The sequence below is a fragment of the Tachyglossus aculeatus genome, chromosome Y4 (assembly GCF_015852505.1).
Source record: "Tachyglossus aculeatus isolate mTacAcu1 chromosome Y4, mTacAcu1.pri, whole genome shotgun sequence".
Taxonomy (NCBI): domain Eukaryota; kingdom Metazoa; phylum Chordata; class Mammalia; order Monotremata; family Tachyglossidae; genus Tachyglossus; species Tachyglossus aculeatus.
Window position 1 is genome coordinate 2,428,900 of NC_052096.1, and position 13,948 is coordinate 2,442,847.

Sequence of the window (13,948 nt, forward strand, 5' to 3'; positions counted from 1 at the left end):
TTATAGTCGAGGGTGGAGAAGGGCATGAATAAATGATGGCTATGGACAGAAGTGCTGTGGTGGGGCTGAGGGAAGGGTGGACGAAAGGTGTCAATTTAAGTGAAAGGGTGACAAAGAGGACCTGGGGCCCGGACACCTGGGTCCCTGAGAGGGTGATGATGATGATGATGGCATTTATTAAGCGCTTACTATGTGCAAAGCACTGTTCTAAGCGCTGGGGAGTTTACAAGGTGATCAGGTTGTCCCACGGGGGGGCTCACAGTCTTAATCCCCATTTTACAGATGAGGGAACTGAGGCCCAGAGAAGTGAAGTGACTTGCCCAAAGTCACACAGCTGACAAGTGGCGGAGCCGGGATTTGAACCGATGACCTCTGACTCCAAAGCCCGGGCTCTTTCCACTGAGCCACGCTGCTTCCCCACGCTGCTTCAGAGGGTCTGAGAGGGAGGGGACAGCTAGGTACAGAAATCAATCAATCAATCGTATTTATTGAGCGCTTACTGTGAGCAGAGCACTGCACTAAGCGCTTGGGAAGTCCAAGTTGGCAACATGTAGAGACAGTACCTACCCAACAGTAGGCTCACAGTCTAAAAGGGGGAGACAGAGAACAAAACCATCATCATCAATTGTATTTATTGAGCGCTTACTGTGTGCAGAGCACTGTACTAAGCGCTTGGGAAGTCCAAGTTGGCAACATATAGAGACAATCCCTAACCAACATCATCATCATCATCAATCGTATTTATTGAGCGCTTACTATGTGCAGAGCACTGTACTAAGCGCTTGGGAAGTACAAATTGGCAACATATAGAGACAGTCCCTACCCAACAGTGGGCTCACAGACTAAAAGGGGGAGACAGAGAACAAAACCAAACATACTAACAATAGAGACAGTCCCTACCCAACAGTGGGCTCACAGTCTAAAAGGGGGAGACCGAGAACAAAACCAAACATACTAACAATAGAGACAGTCCCTACCCAACAGTGGGCTCACAGTCTAAAAGGGGGAGACCGAGAACAAAACCAAACATACTAACAATAGAGACAGTCCCTACCCAACAGTGGGCTCACAGTCTAAAAGGGGGAGACAGAGAATAAAACCAAACATACTAACAATAGAGACAGTCCCTACCCAACAGTGGGCTCACAGTCTAAAAGGGGGGAGACCGAGAACAAAACCAAACATAGTAACAAAATAAAATAAATAGAATAGATATGTACAAGTAAAATAAATAGAAGCAATAAATACGTACAAACATATAAGGGAGGTTGGCCCGGGTGGGAGAGGCAGGAAGCCCAAGTGGATAGGGGGTCAGGGGGGTGGGGAGATGGGGAAGATTAACTGGAAATGTGGGTTTCCAGGATGTGATTAGTCTCGGATTTCAGCTAATTGTTCCGGCCCATCTGGGAGGTATAAGACTGGCAGTGGGGGCAGGGGCAGGGGCAGAGCGCTGAGGACATGGCCTGGGCACGGGGAGCCAGGCTGCTGCTGCTGCTGCTAATTCTGGGGAGAGGTTCGGGAGGGGAGAGGGCCCCTCGAGGAGCCCCCCAGAAGTGGGTGGACCCCCTCTACACCACCGTCCTAGAGGTAGCCAATGGGGGTCCCTGGGGCGAGTGGGCCTGGCCCGAGATGTGTCCTCAAGGCTTCCTCGCCAGCGGCTTCTCTCTCAAGGTCAGAATCCTGACCCTCCTTTCATTCATTCATTCATTCATTCATTCATTCGAGAAGCAGCGTGGCTCAATGGAAAGAGCCCGGGCTTTGGAGCCAGAGGTCAGGGGTTCGAATCCTGCCTCCGCCACATGTCTGCTGTGTGACCCTGGGCAAGTCACTTAACTTCTCTGGGCCTTCAGTTGATGATGATGATGATGATTCCTTCATTCAATCATATCTCTTGAGCGCTTGGAGCACTGTACTAAGCGCTGGGGAGAGTCCAAGGCTGGTTGGACTCTTCATCATCGTCAATCGTATTTATTGAGCGCTTACTATGTGCAGAGCACTGTACTAAGCGCTTATAATGATGATGGCATTTGTTAAGAGCTTACTATGTGCAAAGCACTGTTCTAAGCGCTGGGGAGGCTACAAGGTGATCAGATTGCCCCACGTGGGGCTCACAGTCCTCATCCCTATTTTACAGATGAGGTAACTGAGGCACAGAGCAGGTAAGTGATTTGCCCAAAGTCACACAGCTGACAATTGGCAGAGCCGGGATTTGAACCCATGATCTCTGACTCCAAAGCCTGTGCTCTTTCCATTGAGCCGAGCTGCTATGGATCTCCCCCTCTTCCCCCTCTCCATCCCCCCATCTTACCTCCTTCCCTTCCCCACAGCACCTGTATATATGTATATATGTTTGTACATATTTATTACTCTATTTATTTATTTATCTTACTTGTACATATCTATTCTATTTATTTTATTTTGTTAGTATGTTTGGTTTTGTTCTCTGTCTCCCCCTTTTAGACTGTGAGCCCACTGTTGGGTAGGGACTGTCTCTATGTGTTGCCAACTTGGACTTCCCGAGCGCTTAGTACAGTGCTCTGCACACAGTAAGAGCTCAATAAATACGACTGATGATGATGATGATGATGGTTGTTGGGGTGGAAGCGAGCTGCTGGGTGGGGCCGGGACGCCGGGGTTCAGCGGGGAGCGGGAAGGGGGTGGGGGAAGGTGAGGGCTCGTGGCTCAGTGGAAAGAGCCCGGGCTTTGGAGTCAGAGGTCATGGGTTCAAATCCCGGCTCTGCCAACTGTCAGCTGGGTGACTTTGGGTAAGTCACTTCACTTCTCCGGGCCTCAGTTACCTCATCTGTAAAATGGGGATTAAGACTGTGAGCCCCCCGTGGGACAACCTGATCACCTTGTAACCTCCCCGGCGCTTAGAACCGTGCTCTGCACATAGTAAGCGCTTAATAAGTGCCATCATTATTATCATTATTATTATTCTCTGGGCCTCAATTACCTCATCTGTAAAATGGGGATTAAGACTGTGAACCCCCTCGTGGGACAACCTGATCACCTTGTAACCTTCCCAGCGCTTAGAACAGTGTTTTGCACATAGTAAGCGCTTAATAAATGCTATTATTATTATTATTATTATTATTATTATTATTATTATTATTATTTGCAGGTGGAGCCCCCCCAGGGCGGGTCCCTGGACGACACGGCTCTGAACGGGATCCGCCTCCACTGCACCCGGGGGAACTCCAAGCTCAACACGCAAGTGGTGGAGTCAAAGTCCGGAAGGTGTGAGAAACTTCACCTCTTCAGCCCCCTCCCCTTCCCCAGCGGAGTCAGCCCATCAATAATAATAATAATGATGGCATTTATTAAGCGCTTACTATGTGCAAAGCACTGTTCTAAGCGCTGGGGAGGTTACAAGGTGATCAGGTTGTCCCATGAGGGGCTCACAGTCTTAATCCCCATTTGACAGATGAGGGAAATGAGGCACTGAGAAGGGAAGTGGCTTGCCCCAAGTCACACAGCTGACAATCAATCAATCAATCAATCGTATTTATTGAGCGGGGTAGGTACAGGTTCCTCGGGTTTGACCAAGTCCCTGTCCCCTATAATACTCACCATCCTAATCAATCAATCAATCATATTTATTGAGCGCCTACTGTGTGCAGAGCACTGTACTAAGCGCTTGGGAAGTCCAAGTTGGCAACATATAGAGACAGTCCCTACCCAACAGTGGGCTCACGGTCTAAAAGACAAGTGGTGGAGCCGGGATTTGGGGGGCTCACGGTCTTAATCCCCATTTGACAGATGAGGGAACTGAGGCACAGAAGAGAAGCAGCGCGGCTCAGTGGAAAGAGCCCGGGCTTTGGAGTCAGAGGTCATGGGTTCGAATCCCAGCTCCGCCACTTGTCGGCTGTGTGACCTTTGGGCAAGTCTCTTCACTTCTCTGGGCCTCAGTTCTCTCATCTGTAAAATGGGGATGAAGACTGTGAGCCCCCTGTGGGACAAACTGATCACCTTGTAACCTCCCCAGCGCTTAGAACAGTGCTTTGCGCATAGGAAGCGCTTAATAAATGCTATTTTCTAGACTGTGAGCCCACTGTTGGGTAGGGACTGTCTCTACATGTTGCCAACTTGGACTTCCCAAGCGCTTAGTACAGTGCTCTGCACACAGTAAGCGCTCAATAAATACGATTGATTGATTGATTGCCCAAAGTCACACAGCTGACAATTGGCAGAGCCGGGGTTTGAACCCATGGCCTCCAACTCCAAAGCCCGTGTTCTTTCCATTGAGCCCCACTGCATGAATCATATTTATTGAGCATCTAGAGCACTGTACTAAGCACCTGGGAGAGGCCAATACAACAATATAATAATGATAATAATTGTGGGACTTGTTAAGTGCTTAGTACAGTGCCTGGCCCATCAAAAGCGCTTAACAAATACCGTAGTTATCATTATTATTATTACTATGTGCCAGGCACTGTTCTAAGCGCCGGGGTAGGTACAGGTTCCTCGGGTTTGATCCAGTCCCTGTCCCCTATAGTACTCACCATCTTAATCAATCAATCAATCGTATTTATTGAGCGCTTACCGTGTGCAGAGCACTGTACTAAGCGCTTGGGAAGTACAAGCTGGCACCATATAGAGACAGTCCCTACCCAACAGTGGACTAGCAGTGTGGCTTAGTGGAAAGAACCCGGGTTTTGGAGTCAGAGGTCATGGGTTCAAATCCCGGCTCCAACACTTGTGTTTTAGACTGTGAGCCCACTGTTGGGTAGGGACTGTCTCTATATGTTGCCAACTTGTACTTCCCAAGCGCTTAGTACAATGCTCTGCACACAGTTAAGCGCTCAATAAATATGATTGATGATGATGATGATGATGATGATAATCAATCAATCGTATTTACTGAGCGCTTACTGTGTGCAGAGCACTGTACTAAATCGTCAGCTGTGTGACTTTGGGCAAGCCACTTCCCTTCTCGGGGCCTCAGTTCCCTCATCTGTAAAATGGGGATGAAGAATGGGGAATGTGGGACCACGTGATCACCCTGTAACCTCCCCAGCGCTTAGAGCAGTGCTTTGCACATAGTAAGCGCTTAACAGATGCCATCGTTATTATGATGATGATGATGATGAATCCCCATTATGCAGATGAGGGAGCTGAGGCACAGAGAAGTGAAGTGACTTGCCTAAGGTCACACAGCAGAGAGGTGGGGGAGGAGGGATATAACGGACACATCCCCTGCCCTCAACGGGGTTGCAGTCTAGAGGAGCGAAGGAGCCCTAGGAGACCATGATCACCCTAACCCGGAGGGCCCCCCAAATCTCAGCCCGGAGCCCCCCAACTCCCAAGTCCTGCCGCTCGGGCTGTTCTTCCCTCTGCCGTCCGGCAGGGGGCGGGAGAAGGCCGAGAGACCCCCCCCAAGTAGTGCAGCAGTCACGTGACCTCCCCACCTACTGTTTGGACGGGGAGACCAGGGAGAGGCGTCTATCCTCAATCGTATTTATTGAGCGCTTGCTATGTGCAGAGCACTGTACTAAGCGCTTGGGAAGTACAAATTGGCAACATAAAGAGACAGTCCCTACCCAACAGTGGGCTCACAGTCTAAAAAAGCCTTCCGTGGTACGTATTGAGCGCTCCCTGCGTGCAGAGCACTGGGCTAGACGCTCGGGAGAGTTCTTTTAGACTGTGAGCCCACTGTTGGGTAGGGACCGTCTCTCTATGTTGCCAACTTGTACTTCCCAAGCGCTTAGTCCAGTGCTCTGCACACAGTAAGCGCTCAATAAATACGATTGATTGATTGATTGTAGACTGTGAGCCCACTGTTGGGTAGGGACCGTCTCTCTATGTTGCCAACTTGTACTTCCCAAGTGCTTAGTCCAGTGCTCTGCACACAGTAAGTGCTCAATAAATACGATTGATTGATTGATTGATTGTAGACTGTGAGCCCACTGTTCGGTAGGGACCGTCTCTCTATGTTGCCAACTTGTACTTCTCAAGCGCTTAGTCCAGTGCTCTGCACACAGTAAGCACTCAATAAATACGATTGATTGATTGATTGATTTTAGACTGTGAGCCCACTGTTGGGTAGGGACTGTCTCTCTATGTTGCCAACTTGTACTTCCCAAGCGCTTAGTCCAGTGCTCTGCACACAGTAAGCGCTCAATAAATACGATTGATTTTAGACTGTGAGCCCACTGTTGGGTAGGGACCGTCTCTCTATGTTGCCAACTTGTACTTCTCAAGCGCTTAGTCCAGTGCTCTGCACACAGTAAGCGCTCAATAAATACGATTGATTGATTGATTGATTTTAGACTGTGAGCCCACTGTTGGGTAGGGACCGTCTCTATATGTTGCCAACTTGTACTTCCCAAGCGCTTAGTCCAGTGCTCTGCACACAGTAAGCGCTCAATAAATACGATTGATTGATTGATTGATTTTAGACTGTGAGCCCACTGTTCGGTAGGGACTGTCTCTCTATGTTGCCAACTTGTACTTCTCAAGCGCTTAGTCCAGTGCTGTGCACACAGTAAGCGCTCAATAAATACGATTGATTGATTGATTGATTGTAGACTGTGAGCCCACTGTTGGGTAGGGACCGTCTCTCTATGTTGCCAACTTGTACTTCCCAAGCGCTTAGTCCAGTGCTCTGCACACAGTAAGCGCTCAATAAATGCGATTGATTGATTGATTGACCCTAGAATTGGCGGGAGTGATCCCCGCCCTCAATGGTATATATTGAGCTCTCCCTGTGTGCAGACCAATCAATCAATAGCCCCCCGTGGGACAACCTGATTACCTTGTATCTGCCCCAGCGCTTAGAACAGTGCTTTGCACATAGTAAGCACTTAACAAATACCAACATTAATTAATTAATCAATCAATCAATCGTATTTATTGAGCGCTTACTGTGTGCAGAGCACTGGACTAAGCGCTTGGGAAGTACAAGTTGGCAACATATAGAGACGGTCCCTACCCAACAGTGGGCTCACAGTCTAAAAGGGGGAGACGGAGAACAAAACCAAACATACTAACAAAACGAAATAAATAGAATAGATATGTGCAAGTAAAATAAATAAATAGAGTAATAAATACGTACAGACATATATACATATATACAGGTGCTGTGGGGAAGGGAAGGAGGTAAGATGGGGGGGATGGAGAGGGGGACAAGGGGGAAAAATTTGTTCCTGCCCGAGAAACAATTCGGAAAGTGAAAGACCACTGTATTAAACGCTTAGAAGAGGACCACAGAGTTGGTAGACGCGATTCCTGCGCCCAGTGGCAGGCATTGAGCTCTTACTGTGTGCAGAGCACTGTATTAAACGCTTAGAAGAGGACCATAGGGTTGGTAGACGCGATTCCTGCGCTCAGCAGCAGGCATTGAGCTCTTACTGTGTGCAGAGCACTGTATTAAACGCTTAGAAGAGGACCATAGAATTGGTAGACACAGTCCCTGCCCTTAATGGTGTGTATCCAGCTCTTAGAACAGTGCTTGGCACAGAGTAAGCGCTTAACAAATGCCATCATTATTATTGAGCACTTACTGAATGCAGAGCACTGTACTAAGCGCTTGGGAGAGAACCGTAGAGTTGATAGACGTGGTCCCCTCCCTCAATCAGTGAGCGCTCAATAAATACGATTGAATGAAGGAATGAATGGTATGTATTGAGTGCTGCTGTGTGCAGAACACTGTGTTAAACGCTTGAGGGAGGACAATAGAGTTGGTAGATGCTATCCTTGCCCTCAATCAGAGGTATGTATTGAGTGTTCACTATGAGCAGAACACTGTAATAAGTGCCTGGAGACAACAGTTCAGTAGAGTTGGTAGACGTGATCCCTCCAGGAGCGTATAGTCTAGTGGGCAAGTCAATGAAGGGTATTTATTGAGCACTTACTGTGTGCAGAGCACTGTACTAAGCGCTTGGGAGTGGACAATACAATAAAGTAAGCAGACACTTTCCCTGCCCAAAACGAGCTTACAGCCTAGAGGGGAAGAAAGACAGGCATTAGGGTAAGTCAATCAATCAATCCATGGCATTTATTGAGCGCTTCGTGGGCAGGACACTGTACTAAGCACTCGGGAGTGGACAATACAATAAAGTAAGCAGACACTTTACCTGCCCAAAACGAGCTTACAGCCTAGAGGGGAAGAAAGACAGGCATTAGTGTAAGTCAATCAATCAATCCATGGCATTTATCGAGCACTTAGTGGGCAGGACACTGTACTAAGCACTCGGAAGTGGACAATACAAGAGAATAAGCAGACACGTTCCCCGCCCATAACGAGTTTACAGCCTAGACGGGGAGACAGGCAGTAATACAAGTCAATCAGTCAATCCACGGCATTTATCGAGTGCTTAGTGTGCCGAGCACTGTATGCGATTCCTGCGCTCAATGGCAGGTATTGAGCTCTTTCTGTGTGAAGAGCACTGTACTACATTCATTCAATCATATTTATTGAGCGCTTACTGTGTGCAGAACACTGTAGTAAGCGCTTGGGAAGTACAAGTTGGCAACATACAGAGACGGTCCCTACCCAACAGTGGGCTCACAGTCTAGAAGGGGGGGAGACAGAGAACCAAACAAAACATATTAACAAAATAAAATAAATAGAATAAATATGTACAAATAAAATAAATAAATAGAGTAATAAATACATAAAAACATATATACATAGTAAGAGATACTGGCATCGGTTAAGTGCTTACTGTGTGCCAAATGCTGTGCAAATATAATCAGATTTGTTGTAGTCCCAGTTGAACAGGGAACACACAGTCTAAGGTGGGAGGAGACTACTTGTACATATCGATTCTATTCTATTTATTTTATTTTGTTAGTATGTTTGGTTTTTGGGAGAGGGCAATAGAGTTGGTAGACACGGGCCCTGCCCTCAATGATGTGTATCCCAGACCGAGCCCCCATTTTCCTCTCAATCAATCAATCAATCAATCAATCGTATTTATTGAGCGCTTACTATGTGCAGAGCACTGTACTAAGCGCTTGGGAAGTACAAATTGGCAAACTCTCCTCCTCCCCATCCCCCCCCCACCTCCTTCCCCTCCCCACAGCACCTGATATATGTTTGTACAGATTTATCACTCTATTTCTTTTACTTGTACATATTTACTATTCTGTTGATTTTAATGATCAATCAATCAATCGTATTTATTGAGCGCTTACTTTGTGCAGAGCACTGTACTAAGCGCTTGGGAAGTACAAGTTGGCAACATATAGAGACAGTCCCTACCCAACAGTGGGCTCACAGTCTAAAAGGGTACATTATTATGATGTATTATGTATTATGATGTACATTTAGCTTTAATTCTTTTTGTTCTGACGACTTGACGTCTGTCCACATGTTTTGTTTTGCTGTCTGTCTCCCCCTTCCAGACTGTCCACATGTTTTGTTTTGCTGTCTGTCTCCCCCTTCTAGACCGTGAGCCCGTTGTTGGGGAGGGACCGTCTCTAGATGCTGCCAACTTGTACTTCCCAAGCGCTTAGTACAGTGCTCTGCACACAGTCAGCGCTCAATAAATACGATTGAATGAATGAATGAATATCTGTCTCCCCCTTCTAGACTGTGAGCCCGTTGTTGGGTAGGGACCGTCTCAAGATGTTGCCAACTTGGACTTCCCAAGCGCTTAGTACAGTGCTCTGCACACAGTAAGTGCTCAATAAATATGACTGACTGACTGACTTGACTGACTGACTGAATGAATGAATGTCTCCCCCTTCTAGACTGTGAGCCCGTTGTTGGGTAGGGACCGTCTCTAGATCTTGCCACCTTGGACTTCCCAAGCGCTTAGTACAGTGCTCTGCACACAGTAAGCGCTCAATAAATACGACTGACTGACTGACTGAATGAATGAATGAATGTCTCCCCCTTCTAGACTGTGAGCCCGTTGTTGGGTAGGGACCGTCTCTAGATGTTGCCAACTTGGACTTCCCAAGCGCTTAGTATAGTGCTCTGCACACAGTAAGCGCTCAATAAATACGATTGATTGATTGATTGATTGACTGATTGAGGAGAGGAAAAAGGGGGCTCAGTCTGCGAAGGCCTCTTGGAGGATGTGAGCTCCCAGTAGGGCCTCGGGACTCCGGGGAAGGAGGGGAGGGTCCGGGGTGCGAGGGAGGCGTCTCCCCCAGCCTGAGGAGTCCGTCCCCCGTCCCCCCGGCTTTGTGTCCGTCAGGTGGGGGTCGTGGTCGGAGCCGGAGTGGTGTCCGGGGGGCGGCTTCCTCCAGTCCTTCTCGCTGCGGGTGGAGGCCCCGCTCGGGCTGGGCGACAACACTGCGGCCAACAACGTGCGCTTCCGCTGCTCGGGGGGAGCCGTGGTGGCGGGGCCCGGCCTGGCCTGGGGTCAGTTCGGGCCCTGGAGTGACCCCTGCCCCAAGGGCATCTGCGGCCTCCAGAGCAAGGTGGACGCCCCGAGAGGCCTGCGCGACGACACCACCCTCAACGACGTCCGCTTCATCTGCTGCAGCGGCTGAGGGACGGGGGGTCGGGGGTCCCAGGCCTCCCGACGCCCCCAATCCTCCCCTTGTCCCGCCCCCCACCGAGCCCCACCTTTGTGATCATTAAAATTCAGCCAAACCCCAACCCCACTCTCCGGCCTCGTCATTTGAGGGAGCGCTTCCGAGGCGCAGAGCACTCAATCAATCAATCAATCGTATTTATTGAGCGCTTACAGTGTGCAGAGCTCTGTACGAAGCGCTTGGGAAGTCCAAGTTGGCAACATATAGAGACGGTCCCTACCCAACAGTGGGCTCCGCCAAGCGCTCCTCCGTTTCCACTTCCACTTCTCACTCCACTCACGAGAAGCAGCGTGGCTCAGTGGAAAGAGCCCGGGCTTTGGAGTCAGAGGTCACGGGTTCAAATCCTGGCCCCGCCAATTGCCTGCTGTGTGACCTTGGGCAAGTCACTTAACTTCTCTGGGCCTCAGTTCCTTCATCTGGAAAATGGGGGTTAAGTCTGTGAGCCCCCCGTGGGATAACCTGATCACCTTGTAACCTCCCCAGCGCTTAGAACAGTGCTTTGCACATAGTAAGCGCTTAATAAATGCCATTATGATTGAGCACTTACTGTGTGCAGAGCCCTGTACGAAGCGCTTGGGAAGTACAAGTTGGCAACATATAGAGACGGTCCCTACCCAACAGTGGCCAAGCGCTCCTCCATTTCCACTTCCACTTCTCACTCCACTCACGAGAAGCAGCGTGGCTCAGTGGAAAGAGCCCGGGCTTTGGAGTCAGAGGTCATGGGTTTGAATCCCGGCTCCGCCAATTGTCAGCTGGGTGACTTTGGGCAAGTCACTTCACTTCTCTGGGCCTCAGTTCCCTCATCTGTAAAACGGGGATGAAGACTGTGAGCCCCCTGTGGGACAATCTGATCACCTTGTTACCTTCCCAGCGCTTAGAACAGTGCTTTGCACATAGTAAGCGCTTAGCAAATGCCATCATTATTATTATGATGATGATGCTTCGTGGGGTATTTGTTAAGCGCTTACTATACGCCAGGCAATGGGCTGGGTAATAATAATAATGATGGCATTTATTGAGCCCGCTGTTGGGTAGGGACCGTCTCTATATGTTGCCAACTTGTACTTCCCAAGCGCTTAGTACAGTGCTCTGCACACAGTAAGCGCTCAATAAATACGATTGAATGAATGAATGAATTTATTAAGCGCTTACTATGTGCAAAGCACTGTTCTAAGCGCTGGGGAGGTGACAAGGTGATCAGGTTGTCCCACGGGGGGCTCACAGCCTTAATCCCCATTTTACAGATGAGGGAACTGAGGCACAGAGAAGTGAAGTGACTTGTCCAAAGTCACACGGCTGATAATTGGCGGAGCAGGGATTTGAACCCATGAACTGTGACTCCAAAGCCTGGGCTCTTTCCACTGAGCCACGCTGCTTCTCTTCTCTGGGCCTCAGTTGCCTTATCCGTGCAATGGGGATTGAGCCCGTGAGCCCAACGTAGGACAGGGACTGTGTCCAACCCAATTTGCTTGTATCTACCCCAGCGCTTAGAACAGTGCTTGGCACATAGTAAGCGCTCAACAATTACCATGACTACCAGCAATTTTATTTTATTTTATTTTATTTTATTTTGTTAGTATGTTTGGTTTGTTCTCTGTCTCCCCCTTTTAGACTGTGAGCCCACTGTTGGGTAGGGACTGTCTCTATATTTTGCCAATTTGTACTTCCCAAGCGCTTAGTACAGTGCTCTGCACATAGTAAGCGCTCAATAAATACGATTGATGATGATGATGAAGCAAACCGGGTTGGGCACAGTCCCGGGCCCACAGGGGGCTCACGGTCTCAAATTCCCGTTATACCGATGACGGAACCGAGCCCCAGAGAAGTAAAGCGACTCGTCCAAGGTCACACGGCAGACACACGATGGTGTCGGGATTAGAACTCATGACCTCCTGACTCCCGGGCCCGGGCTGTAGCCACTAGGCCATGCTGCAGTGAGCACTTGATGTGGGCAGAGCACTGTGCGGGGCGCTCGGGGGAGGGCGATTGGGTTGGAATAATAATAATAATAATGGTGGTATTTGTTAAGCGCTTACTATGTGCAAATTATTGAGCATTTATTGGTGTATGAGCTCATTGTGGGCACGGAACTTGTCTACCAGCTCTGTGGTATTGCACTATCCCAAGCGTTTAGTACAGTGCTCTGTACGTGGTAAGCATTCAATAAATAGGACTGACTGACTGACTCATCCAGGCCTCCCTTGGCCTGTGGTCAAGAACACGTCTGTTCTGTTCTAAGCGTCTACAAGAAGCAGCATGGCATAATAATAATAATTTGCTTGTATCCACCCCAGCGCTCAGTACTGCGCCTGGCACATAGTAAGTGCTTAACAAATACCGTTTAAAGAAAAAATCCTCATGAAGCATCATGGCCTCAAGGATAGAGCCCGGGCCTCGGAGTCAGAAGGACCTGGGCTCTAATCCTGCCTCCTGCTCTTGACCTGTTGTGTGACTTCGGGCGAGTCACTGCACTTCTCTGGGCCTCAATTCCCTCATCTGTAAAATGGGGAGGAAGACTGTGAGCCCCGTGGGACAGGGACTGTATCCAATCTAATTAGCTTGTATCTACCTCAGTGCTTAGTACAGTGCCCGGCATATAGTAAGCGCTTAACAAACACCAAAAAAGACTCTGACACCAAGTCAGGCAGAGGGCAGGACAGCCTGAGCCCGGAGAAGAAGCCCTGGTTCCTCATCCATTCACTTCTCTGCGCCTCAGTTCCCTCATCTGGAAAATGGGGATTAAGACCGTGAGCCCCCTGTGGGACAACCTGATCACCTTGTAACCTCCTCAGCGCTTAGAACAGTGCTTTGCACATAGTAAGCGCTTAATAAATGTGGAAGCAGCATGGCTCAGTGGAAAGAGCCCGGGATTTGGAGTCAGAGGTCATGGGTTCAAATGCCGGCCTTCTCACTGTGTGAGAAGGAGGGGGAAGAGGGAAAGGAGGAAGAGGAGGAGGAAGAGGAGAAGGAGAAGAAGCAACCGCCTGGGCCTGGGAACCAGAAGGACCTGGGTTCTCATCCGGGCTCTACCACTTCATCATCATCATCAATCGTATTTATTGAGCGCTTGCTGTGTGCAGAGCACTGTACTAAGCGCTTGGGAAGAACAGTACACTTGCCTGCTGTGTGGCCATGGGCAAGTCGCTTTACTTCTCTGGGCCTTAGTTACTCTATCTGTAAAATGGGGATTAAGACTATGAGCTCCAGGTGGGATTATCTTGTACCCCAGTGCTTAATTATAGTGCTTGGTACATAATAAGCGCTCAACAAATACCATAGTTCTTATTATCCTCTAGACTGTAAGCTCTCTTGGGGAGGGACTGTGTCTGTTTATTGTTGTATTGTGCTCTCCCAATTACTTAGTACAGGGCTCCACATACAGTAAGTGCTCTATATATATGATTGAATGAATGACTGAAGGAATTACTGTTGTTATTGCTGTGAGGGACAT

General features: G+C 48.9%; 1 protein-coding gene across 1 annotated transcript; it reads left to right on the top strand.

The window, feature by feature from the left end:
• The first annotated feature begins 1,458 nt into the window (after window positions 1-1,458).
• VMO1 (vitelline membrane outer layer 1 homolog) lies at window positions 1,459-10,551 on the top strand. Its single transcript, XM_038768212.1, has 3 exons — window positions 1,459-1,671; window positions 3,125-3,240; window positions 10,155-10,551. The coding sequence occupies exons 1-3, from the start codon at window positions 1,459-1,461 to the stop codon at window positions 10,450-10,452; spliced, it is 627 nt and encodes a 208-aa protein (XP_038624140.1). The 3' UTR covers window positions 10,453-10,551.
• The last annotated feature ends 3,397 nt before the right edge of the window (window positions 10,552-13,948 follow it).